At 21.9% G+C, this 11,959-nt stretch overlaps 2 protein-coding genes across 2 annotated transcripts; one reads left to right on the forward strand and one right to left on the reverse strand.

Moving 5' to 3' along the window:
* Positions 1-3,396: 3,396 nt before the first annotated feature.
* Positions 3,397-5,422, reverse strand: LOC127285336 (N66 matrix protein-like). Its single transcript, XM_051311316.1, has 3 exons — positions 5,282-5,422; positions 4,969-5,043; positions 3,397-3,805 (listed from the first exon to the last, which is right to left on the reverse strand). The coding sequence occupies exons 1-3, from the start codon at positions 5,349-5,351 to the stop codon at positions 3,561-3,563; spliced, it is 390 nt and encodes a 129-aa protein (XP_051167273.1). The 5' UTR covers positions 5,352-5,422; the 3' UTR covers positions 3,397-3,560.
* Positions 5,423-5,781: 359 nt separating this feature from the next.
* Positions 5,782-9,408, forward strand: LOC127285558 (N66 matrix protein-like). Its single transcript, XM_051311653.1, has 3 exons — positions 5,782-5,928; positions 6,167-6,229; positions 9,019-9,408. The coding sequence occupies exons 1-3, from the start codon at positions 5,859-5,861 to the stop codon at positions 9,243-9,245; spliced, it is 360 nt and encodes a 119-aa protein (XP_051167610.1). The 5' UTR covers positions 5,782-5,858; the 3' UTR covers positions 9,246-9,408.
* Positions 9,409-11,959: the final 2,551 nt, after the last annotated feature.

An 11,959-nucleotide genomic window follows, 5' to 3' on the forward strand; every position in this document is an offset into this window, starting at 1 on the left:
TCTAAACACATAAAAAATTGTTTTCTTTTAAATTTTACGGGTCGTAAATTGCAAATAAATAAATCTCAATAAAAAGTTTTTACGCATTTTCAAATTTGTGATTACTTAAAAATAAAAAGTACAAATAAAAAAATTTTTTAAAGAATATATATCTGTATATAATTACATAATTGGTATATATACATTTGAATGTTTATATATTTCTTCAGGTTTTATGTGAGCTGTTGCTTCATAAAAAGTTCTTAAAAAAATTTTTGGATGCGAATTTATTTTCAAATACCTGATTTAAAATTCTTTTCATTACTTCTATATAGATGAGAAAATTGAGAGGAAATCCTTTTTTGGTTTTTAAATATTCAAATTTCATCATATATGCAACGCTGAATAAAATTTTATAGGATACAAAAAAAAAATGTTTAACATTACATAATAAGAGAATCATATTATGGTTTGCAACAGACAAATTCAAATTCATATAAATATGTATTCTTTATTCAAAAAAATTTGTACACTCTCAAAATAGATTTAATAGAAAAAATATAGATTTTCATATATAATCTTTCTCTATCCTATATAGTAACACCTATATATCAATAAAAGTGAAAATTATATATATATACATTCAGAATTTGTAAAGAGCTTAAAATTTTAGAAAGTTTTTAATTCGAGAAAGGTACAATTTTTGAAAGCCAGTTTCTTTAAAAAATTATAATAATAGATTTTATTAACACTTTGCTTAAATTGAAATTTTTCATTTACTTTTATCTCGCATACAATTTTATATTAAATTTGCAAAAAAAAAAAATTAATTTTTTTTGCAAATTTTTATTTTAAGAAATTTTTGGTGAATAAAAAAAATATATATATATATACTTAAACAATTATTTTCCCATATACTTTTTTTAAAGTGGAATCAATTTTTATATTTTATAAATGGCAATGCAATTATAAAGAATTTTTTCATGGTTGCGCGTTGAATATAATCAGTGTGAAGACAAGTTAATGATCCATCAGAATCGCAATGTCAAAAAGTACATTGTCAGACTGCATAATTTTTGCAGATCCACTAAAAAAAAAAAGCGCACTTTTACACTGATTTATGATATTATAAAATTCTTTTCATCAAAGCGGTCAAGGAAACGAGATTTTCTTCAAAAAATAAAAAACGCAGAAATGTTGAAAAATATATATTTCTGACATTTTTTTTTTTTTTTTTTGAAACAAAGAAATTCGTTAAAAGAAAAATCTCTTTGAATTAAAAAAACAAAATTTTTTAAATAAAAGAAATTTTCCGATAAAATTTTGTTTTCAATTAAAGAATAAATTTTTTTAAATTAAGAAATAAATTTCTTTTTGAGATCTCGAATAAGTTTTTTTCTTTAATAAACAAAAATTTCTTTAAATAAAAACAATTTTTATTTTGAAATAAATATAAAACTAAATTTTCATTGATTTAACGAACATTATTTTTTCAATCAAAGAAATTTTCCGAAAAAAATTTTTTTTTTTCAAACTAAAGAATACATTTTTTTAGGTAAAAAAATTTTTTTGAATGAAAAAAAAATTCTTTAAATTAAAAAAAATTTTATTTTGAAATAATTATAACAATAAATTTTCTTTAATTTAAACAACTTTATTGTTTACATCAAAGAAATTTGCTAAAAAAAATTATTTTTTTTAAATTAAAGAATAACAGATTTTTTTAAAATACAGAATAAATTTTTTTTGATATAAAAAAAATTTCTTTAAGTAAAAGAAATTTTTATTTTAAAATAAATATATAACCAAATATACCGCATTAATTCAAAAACAATGAATTAAAAAAATTTCGTTTTTGAATGAATATAAATTATTAAATAAAGTTCTAATTTTAAAAAATAATTTTCAAGAATTATTTTGTATTAAAATTAAACGAGTGGAGATTTTTTTTTTAAAGAAAGTCACGAAGAGTGACGTTAAATCTTCTCTTGAGAGGATTACAGTGATTTTATCAACAGCCTCGCATAATAACATAGAAGAGAAATGTTCGGAAGGCGGTCTAAAAATGTATATATGTATATATATATATATATATAATATAGTAATATAATAGTTTACAATATATACACATATACGAGGACGCGAATCTAAAACTGTATCTATTATGTATGGCAGTATTTCATATATCGCGTGATATGGCATCACATTAAAATTAATGCAATGAAGAAATATAAGAAAATTAAGAATCTCATCAATAATCTGTAAATTCGCTTATAATATACACGCATTCTTAATTATCATCCTTTGCATAATATTTCGGATTTTTTTTTTTTTTTTTTAAATAAATTTTAATTAATAAATAGACTATATACCATTTTTGACGATAATAACTTTTGTCAGTCTCTGATCATAATTATTTATTTCTCTTGTATATTTATTAAAATATCAAGTTGAAAATGAAAATAATTAAACAAGATGTTAAATTAAGAAATATCAGTAAGAGTCATAGAAACTGTAAACATAATAATTATTATATAATTTCTAATTAAGTTAAAAAAAAATTATAATTTATCATAAATGTAGCGCCTGAATGTCTTTTTATCGTATATATATAGGGTTTTATATACGTAATATGAGATTTTCATTCAAAATTTTTTTTTAGAATTTTTTTTTTCAAAACCTTCATGAAAAATAAGAAAATAGGTAAACAAATTTTATTTTTTAAACAAATTGTTTGAAAATTAATATTTCTTTCTAAAAGTTTAATGTCTTTTGCGTAAAAAACATTCCCAACATTTTTCTCTATTATTAGGAGGGAAAAAATTATAAGCAAAGCAAATAAAATATTGCTCTAATTTGTTATTGTAAATATCTCGAAAAATATTAAATTGCAATTCTTATTTTGAATTTAGTGAAGTAAATATAAAATGCTATCAAATTTTATTAATATTGAAGTATATGATATTTACTATATTTAAAAAAAAATTATACATAACTTCAGATTAAAAAAGATTTTTACACAACGTATATTTACAAAAATTTTAATTACCCAATTCCAAATTAATATAATTAAAACTATTATCATTACTCTGGCTAATAGTTAAAATATATAACATTTTTTTAAAATTAAAAAATTCTTAAACAATAGTAAATTTGTAAAAAAAATATGTAATGGATTTACTAGTCATTGTGACGAAAAATGAAATAAATAATAAAGGAATTATTAAAGATAAGTAATTTGTTTTATTTAAATAAGAATCAATTAAAATAAATTTTTCAATATTTATTTTTTATAACTATTTTTAAAAAATATTCAATCAATAATATTTAGATTCCAATATATATAATAATAAATAATAGAAATAAAATAAAATTTCGAACCTTAAAAAAATAAATAAATTGTTTGAAATTTAAATATTTCTTTTAATTACTAACAGATTTTATTTACTTCTTGTTTGATAATTATTTACATTATTATAAGTTTGATAAATTTGATTGTAATATTTGAAAATATGAAAATTTGAGAAACATTAGTTAGGGTAATATTATGAATTTATATTGCGTTCCCAAAATGATCGACTTTAACAATTATTATTGCATCCACTTCCATATATTCCATTTTTTCCATTTGTTATTATGAGTCTATTTCCTCTTCCTCCTTGGATATTCGAAACAATATGTCCTCCATATTGGTTTTTATTTCCTCCAACATTTCCATTGTCAACATTGTTACTACTTCCTCCTTTGTTTATATAGTTTATGTTGTTTCCATTTCCCACATTGTTTCCACTTCCTCCATTGCTTCCATTTCCTCCAGTGTTTCCACCTACATTGAAATAAAAAAAAGATTATAAGTAACAGCAAGAATATTGAATATTGATTTCGAAATGAATTCTGACGTTCGTTTTAAAAAAAAACACTATATATCAAGAAAATCAAGATAGCCGTAAGACAGGGAAAATTTTTGTTGTCAAGGAAACTTGATATATTGAACATATATATTTACAGAAAAAGGCAATATACTTTTTAAAAAGGTAAAAATTTTTAACAATTTTTGATTCTAAAAGGGATAATACTTTATCATTTATTCACCTTTTTTCACTCATTGAAATTTTGTCACATATTTTGATAATTTCTTAATTTTTTCACCTTTCTCATGCTTTGGTTAATTCACGGATGCAATATTTAAAAAATAATAAAATGTACAATTTAAAAACATTGATTTAAGCTCAGGAATGTTAAAAAAAATGTTATCATTTTCTTGACATTCCTTAAGAATATAATTATTACTTTGGAGAGCAGAAAATTGACAGATTTTTTTCTTTTCTATAAATGATACAATTCACCAATGCTTGCATTATTCAAAATTTTTCATTAATTTAAAAATTATTTAAACCAAATTTCAATAAATCTATATTTAAATTAGTTAAGGCATTTATTGCAATTAACATTGTAATCGATCAGCTATCAATTCAATCAATCCAAAATTCATTTTACACAAAATTTAAATCTCTTCAAATTTTTAGGACACATTTCAATTTAATTAAATCTTAATCAATTCAAAATTTAATAGATCCAAACTACAATTCATTGTAAAATTTAATTAAAATTTCAAATGATTCAAATTTGAATCAATTATAATTTATATTGGTCAAAGCAAATTTTTCTAAAAAAAAATACTTAAGTAAATAATTATAAACGATATATAAGTTTCAAATTTTTCGAATTTTAATTAATCCCAGATATTGACAAAATAAAATTGTTGTCTGTAAATAACGGAAATTTCATCGGGTTAAAATATTTTAGTTTGAGTTGAAATGTTGAATAGAGCGTCTTTTTTAAAACGTACAAAAAAAATTGCAATTCAAACAAAATTGCAAAAAAAATATATCTAGGGAAAAAATTTTTGATCATCAAATATGATGATTTGAAATTTTAATGAAGGTTTTAAGGAAAATGGTACATGTGATATTTAAAAAAAATGATTACCTTCACTTTCCGTTTCGCATCCACTGCAACATAGTCTTGAGGTACACTCTTCAGTTATAACTTTTATGAGACGACCTAATTAAAGAACAATTAATTTTTAATATCGAAATAATAAAATTTTTCTTTATAATCAAATTGTAATATTCAAACAAAATAATCATTTCATAAATTAAATCTGAATTTGTTAATTCTATAAATTGATTTTGTCTTGATCATATATATTGTATAAAATATAAGAAAAAATAAAATTATGATAATTTTATAGAGTGTGTTTTACACTATAGGAGAACATTGTATTACACATGTAAATTACCTGGACGAGCAAAAGAGTGAGCAACAAGTAGAAGGGTAAAGAAAAGCACAAAACATTTAACAGATGCCATGATCAAAAATCACAATTTTTCCAAAAAAGAGTTGCTGTTTTACTTTTCTAAAAATAGGTAATTGTCTTCTTGAAAACCCAAAAGACACTGAAGTTCTCAGTTCTTTCAAGACCTTTATATATTCGTTTTGTGAATGACTATAATTACGGTGACAACTAATTACTTAGATAAGTTTAGTTAATACGCACTAATAGTATTTTAATGAAGATCTGTGTCGTGGACATTTTCAAAAATTAGAAATGACCGTATAATGCAGAAGCTTTCTCTACTTTGATTTTTGAAAATGTCCACGACACAGATCTTCATTAAAATACTATTAGTGCGTATTAACTAAACTTATCTAAGTAATTAGTTGTCACCGTAATTATAGTCATTCACAAAACGAATATATAAAGGTCTTAAAAGAACTGAGAACTTCAGTGTCTTTTGGGTCTTCAAGAAGACAATTACCTATTTTTAGGAAAGTAAAACAGCAACTCTTTTTTGGAAAAATTGTGATTTTTGATCATGGCATCTGTTAAATGTTTTGTGCTTTTCTTTACCCTTCTACTTGTTGCTCACTCTTTTGCTCGTCCAGGTAATTTACATTTGTAATACAATGTTCTCCTATAGTGTAAAACACACTCTATAAAATTATCATAATTTTATTTTTTCTTATATTTTATACAATATATATGATCAAGACAAAATCAATTTACAGAATTAACAAATTCAGATTTAATTTATGAAATGATTATTTTGTTTGAATATTACAATTTGATTATAAAGAAAAATTTTATTATTTCGATATTAAAAATTAATTGTTCTTTAATTAGGTAGTCGCAGGAACGGCTGTACCTCAAAACTATGTTGCATTGGATGCGAAACGGAGAGTGAAGGTAATCATTTTTTTTAAATATCACATGTACCATTTTCCTCAAAAACCTTCTTTAAAATTTCAAATGATCATATTTGATGATCGAAAATTTTTTCCCTAGATATATTTTTTTTGCAATTTTATTTGAATTGCAATTTTTTTTGTACGTTTTAAAAAAGACGCTCTATTCAACATTTCAACTCAAACTAAAATATTTTAACCCGATGAAATTTCCGTTATTTACAGACAACAATTTTATTTTGTCAATATCTGGGATTAATTAAAATTCGAAAAATTTGAAACTTATATTGTTTATAATTATTTACTTGAGTATTTTTTATCAGAAAAATTTGCTTTGACCAATATAAATTATAATTGATTCAAAGTTGAATCATTTGAAATTTTAATTAAATTTTACAATGAATTGTAGTTTGGATCTATTAAATTTTGAATTGATTAAGATTTAATTAAATTGAAATGTGTCCTAAAAATTTGAAGAGATTTAAATGTGCAAATAAATGCCTTAACTAATTTAAATATAGATTTATTGAAATTTGGTTTAAATAATTTTTAAATTAATGAAAAATTTTGAAAAATGCAAGCATTGGTGAATTGAATCATTTATAGAAAAGAAAAAAATCTGTCAATTTTCTACTCTCCAAAGTAATAATTATATTCTTAAGGAATGTCAAGAAATGTTAACATTTTTTATAACATTCCTGAGCTTAAATCAATGCTTTTAAATTGTGGGTCAGTCTACTGACTTTCGTCTAATAGTGGTTGCGACCAAATTTTAAAAAAATCTAGTTTTAATATATGTATTCCCTTTAAAAATATTAAATATTAAAAGTAAGAGGTTCACAATGTGCTTTTGTAACCTTAAATTTTTCAATTTTTTTAAAAACGCTATTATTAAAAAACTATTAAAACTTAGATGTTGGAACTCACCAAAAACATAAATCACTTTATTCTGCACAGAGGAACGAAAGAATTATTGCAAAAATTTATTATTTTTGTATGATACACGATTTTAAAAAAAATTTCATTTAAATATTCTCAAGATTTTTATTTACTTATAACTTTTTTGTCGGTGCTCCGAAAAAATTGAGGTTTTGCACAATGATTTTTTATAATATTCTTTACCTTCCTTTAAAATCTCACGAAGATGTTTTGCTTCGTTTTGGAGATAATAATTTTAAAAAAATTTTATGTAAAAGGTTAATTAAAAGACTTGAAGTTAACTAACCAAATTCAAACTGCTCCATTTTTTATAAAAATATATTAAAATGTAGCGATTTGAAATTGGTCAGTTAACTTCAAGTCGTTTAATTAACCTTTTTTAACCCTTTCAGGGGCACATTATTCTAAGCATACAAATTTTTGTTTCATTACGTATTTATACGTTTTTTGGGTCGCTGAATACAAATCCGAGGTCAGATTTTGCAAATTTTAAAAATTCAAAATGGCGAATCCAATATGGCGGACATTTTTTTTAAAATTCAATATATTCGCTTGAAACTTGTTACTCGGGGTAACGAGTTTCATACAAATTGCATTATATTTTTAAAAAGTCGTCCGCCATATTGGATCCGCCATTTTGATTTTTGAAAAACTGACCTCAGATTCGTAATCAGGGACCCCATAAACCCCCGAGTAAAGATTTTCAAAGTCGTAGCACTTCGCGTTTACAAATAGCTGAATTAATTATTAAAAAAATGCATATTTTTCAGATTGATGGAATAATATTAAGTTAACAATAATAAATTATTCATAAACAATATTATAGATTCGTTATATTATATCCTTAGAATCTAAAAATAAGAAATATATGATTATTATTAGATAAATATGCCGGAAATACCAAAAATACAACAACAAAAAAGGTGGGACGTATACGTCCCACTGCCCCTGAAAGGGTTAATAGAAAATTTTGAAAATTAATATCTCCAAAACGAAGCAAAACACCTTCGTAAGATTTTAATAGAAGGTAAAGAATATTATAAAAAATCTTTGTGCAAAACCTCAATTTTTTCGGAGCACCGACAAAAAAGTTATAAGTAAATAAAAATCTTGAGAATATTTAAATGAAATTTTTTTTAAAATCGTATATCATCCAAAAATAATAAATTATTGCAATAATTCTTTCGTTCCTCTGTGCGAAATAAAGTGATTTATGTTTTTAGTGAGTTCCAACATCTAATTTTTAATAGTTTTTTAATAATAGCGTTTTTAAAAAAATTGAAAAATTTAAGGTTACAAAATCACATTGTGAACCTCCTACTTTTGATATTTAATATTTTTAAAGGGAATAAAATTTTTACCATAATATTATGGTTAATGAACTCAGGGAATCATCGAGTTTCACATATATATTAAAACTAGATTTTTTAAAAATTTGTTCGCAACCACTATTAGACGAAAGTCAGTGGACTGACCCATTGTACATTTTATTATTTTTTAAATATTGCATCCATGAATTAACCAAAGCATGAGAAAGGTGAAAAAATTAAGAAATTATCAAAATATGTGACAAAATTTCAATGAGTGAAAAAAGGTGAATAGATGATAAAGTATTATCCCTTTTAGAATCAAAAATTGTTAAAAATTTTTACCTTTTTAAAAAGTATATTGCCTTTTTCTGTAAATATATATGTTCAATATATCAAGTTTCATTGACAACAAAAATTTTCCCTGTCTTACGGCTATCTTGATTTTCTTGATATAGTGTTTTTTTTTAAAACGAACGTCAGAATTCATTTCGAAATCAATATTCTTGCTGTTATTTATAATCTTTTTTTTATTTCAATGTAGGTGGAAACACTGGAGGAAATGGAAGCAATGTAAGACGTGGAAACTATGGAGGAAGTGGAAACAATGTGGGAAATGGAAACAACATAAGATATATGACCGAAGGAGGAAATAGTAACAATGTTGACAATGGAAATGTTGGAAGCGATAAAAACCAAAGTGGAGGACATATTGTTTCGAATATCATAGGAGGAATAACAAATGGAAATGGATGCAATAATAATTGTTAAAGTCGATCATTTTGGGAACGCAATATAAATTCATAATTTACCCTAACTAATGTTTCTCAAATTTTCATATTTTCAAATATTACAATCAAATTTATCAAACTTATAATAATGTAAATAATTATCAAACAAGAAGTAAATAAAATCTGTTAGTAATTAAAAGAAATATTTAAATTTCAAACAATTTATTTATTTTTTTAAGGTTCGAAATTTTATTTTATTTTTATTATTTATTATTATATATTGGAATCTAAATGTTATTGAATGAAATATTTTTTAAAAATAGTTATAAAAAAATAAATGCAAAAATTTATTTTAATTGATTCTTATTTAAATAAAACAAATTACTTATCTTTAATAATTCCTTTATTATTTATTTCATTTTTCGTCACAATGACTATAGTAAATCCATTACATATTTTTTTTTACAAATTTACTATTGTTTAAGAATTTTTTAATTAAAAAAAAATGTTATATATTTTAACTATTAGCCAGAGTAATGATAATAGTTTTAATTATATTAATTTGGAATTGGGCAATTAAAATTTTTTTATATATACATTGTTTAAAAATCTTTTTTAATCTGAACTTATGTATAATTTTTTTTAAATATAGTAAATATGATATACTTCAATATTAATAAAATTTGAAAGCATTTTATATTTACTTCACTAAATTCAAAATAAGAATTGCAATTTAATATTTTTCGAGATATTTACAATAACAAATAAGAGCAATATTTTATTTGCTTTGCTTATAATTTTTTCCCTACTAATAATAGAAAAAAATGTTGGGAATGTTTTTTACGCAAAAGCTTTTATATGGAAACCTTTATGGATTCCCACATGGGAATTTTCCAGTAGGGATTGAACAATTTTTTGGTTACTTCAAACAAAATTTGTTAAATTCAAATAAATATTTATTTCATTGAAATAATTGCTTTGTTTATTTTTATATAAATATTTCGAATAAGGAATGAATTTGATTGAATCAAATAAAGTTTGGGTTGATTCAACCAAAAGTTTGGTGAACTGTATTATGGGGCTAAATTACTGATGTGAGACCAAAATGTGAACTTTGGATTTTTTGAAGAATCACAACTATTGTAAGTATAAAAGGATGAGCAAAATTTTGACCTGTATATTTTTTGAAAATTTTTTTTTATAAAATTCAAAATAAAATTTTAATAAAAGACCCATTTTTTTCTTTTTTTTACCCTTTAAAATGAAGCTTAAAGTATGTACACCCAGAGAAAAGATTTCTTTGAAACAAAGAAATCGATTTTTCAAACGCTCTTTTTGAATCAAAGGTAAAATTTGTTTGAATTAAAAAATTTTTTCTTTGCTTTTACGAAAAAAGAAATAATATTTGAGTGTTTTGAATCAAAGAAATTTTTTATAAAATGTTGTAAATTCACCACTTACGACGCCTATGCAAAACAGCTTGCGTGGCGCTGCGAGCGTTTTGTGAGAACTGAATTAAATAAATAAAGATAATAATTATTTATAAAAATTATAATTTTAAACAATTTATCAATAATAATTTTATTTTACAGCGGTTAGTAAATATTTGTTTCATTTTAAATTAATTATTATAAATTAATAATTATTATAAGATTTATCCAAAAAGAATTCCTTATTTATTCAACTATATATAAGTATTTCTCGAAAGAACATTTAGAATTCCAAATTTAATAAAAGTTTAACCTTAAAAATATTGGCCGATAATGAAATCTAAAAAAAAGTCAAAACATTGAATGGTTCATTTTCAATTTTTTTTTTCTTAATTCAAAATAATTTTCTCGTTTAATTTGTAACAACCAAATATTTGGATGATTCAAAAAAATTTTTTTTTCAAATTGTAATAATTATCAATTTTTATATAAAAAGTATAAAAAGTGGTTATATTTTTAAAAATAACATTCAGAAAAATATTATTTGAAATAAATATCGATTTAAATTTTTTATTATTATTATTATTATTATTATTATTATTATTATTGTTATTATTATTTAAAAAAAGCGTCACAATTTTTCAAATTTATTAAATTTAAAGTTCTAAAAGAACTGATGGTTATTTTTGAAAAAAAATCATATTATTTTCAAAAGTTATTAAATTTGTTATTATTAATAATATATTATTAATTAATTTAATACAAATTTCATTAAAATAATGCGATGTCAGTATTATGTATTTTTAAAAATTTTTAATCTAGAAAAACGTAACGATGCTTACGTGAATGTCAGGTTGCCTATATGTAGGTTCTCATATCTATTTTAGAATTCACTGTACAATAAAAATTTATTTAAATAACTTTTCTTAATTAAAAAGTTTATTTAAAAAAAAAATAATTAATTACTAACAGGTAATAAAAACTAATTTTTTTAAATTTTAACCATTTATGTAGTCAATTTTTTTTAATAAAAATTTTAAAACTAGCGCCAAATTTACTTTAGCGACAGTTGATAATTTTCTGTGATTTCGCGCGAAAATTAATAAACAATTTTTACTTTCACATTCTTAATAATGCAATTTTTAACATTTTTCACTTTCAATATGTAAATGAAAATCAATATTTTCTAAAAATAACATTTAAAAATAGTAAAAAATAACAATTGAAATTTGAATATTTTCTTTGTTTCCATTTAAACTGTTGATAATGTAGAAATGCAAATATGAACCAAAAAATAACTATAAGTTTTACCTTCTTTATTATT

The sequence above is a fragment of the Leptopilina boulardi genome, unplaced genomic scaffold, assembly GCF_019393585.1.
Source record: "Leptopilina boulardi isolate dan_hultmark-lab unplaced genomic scaffold, ZJU_Lbou_2.1 LbouV2_121, whole genome shotgun sequence".
In the NCBI taxonomy this organism is placed as follows: Eukaryota; Metazoa; Arthropoda; class Insecta; order Hymenoptera; family Figitidae; genus Leptopilina; species Leptopilina boulardi.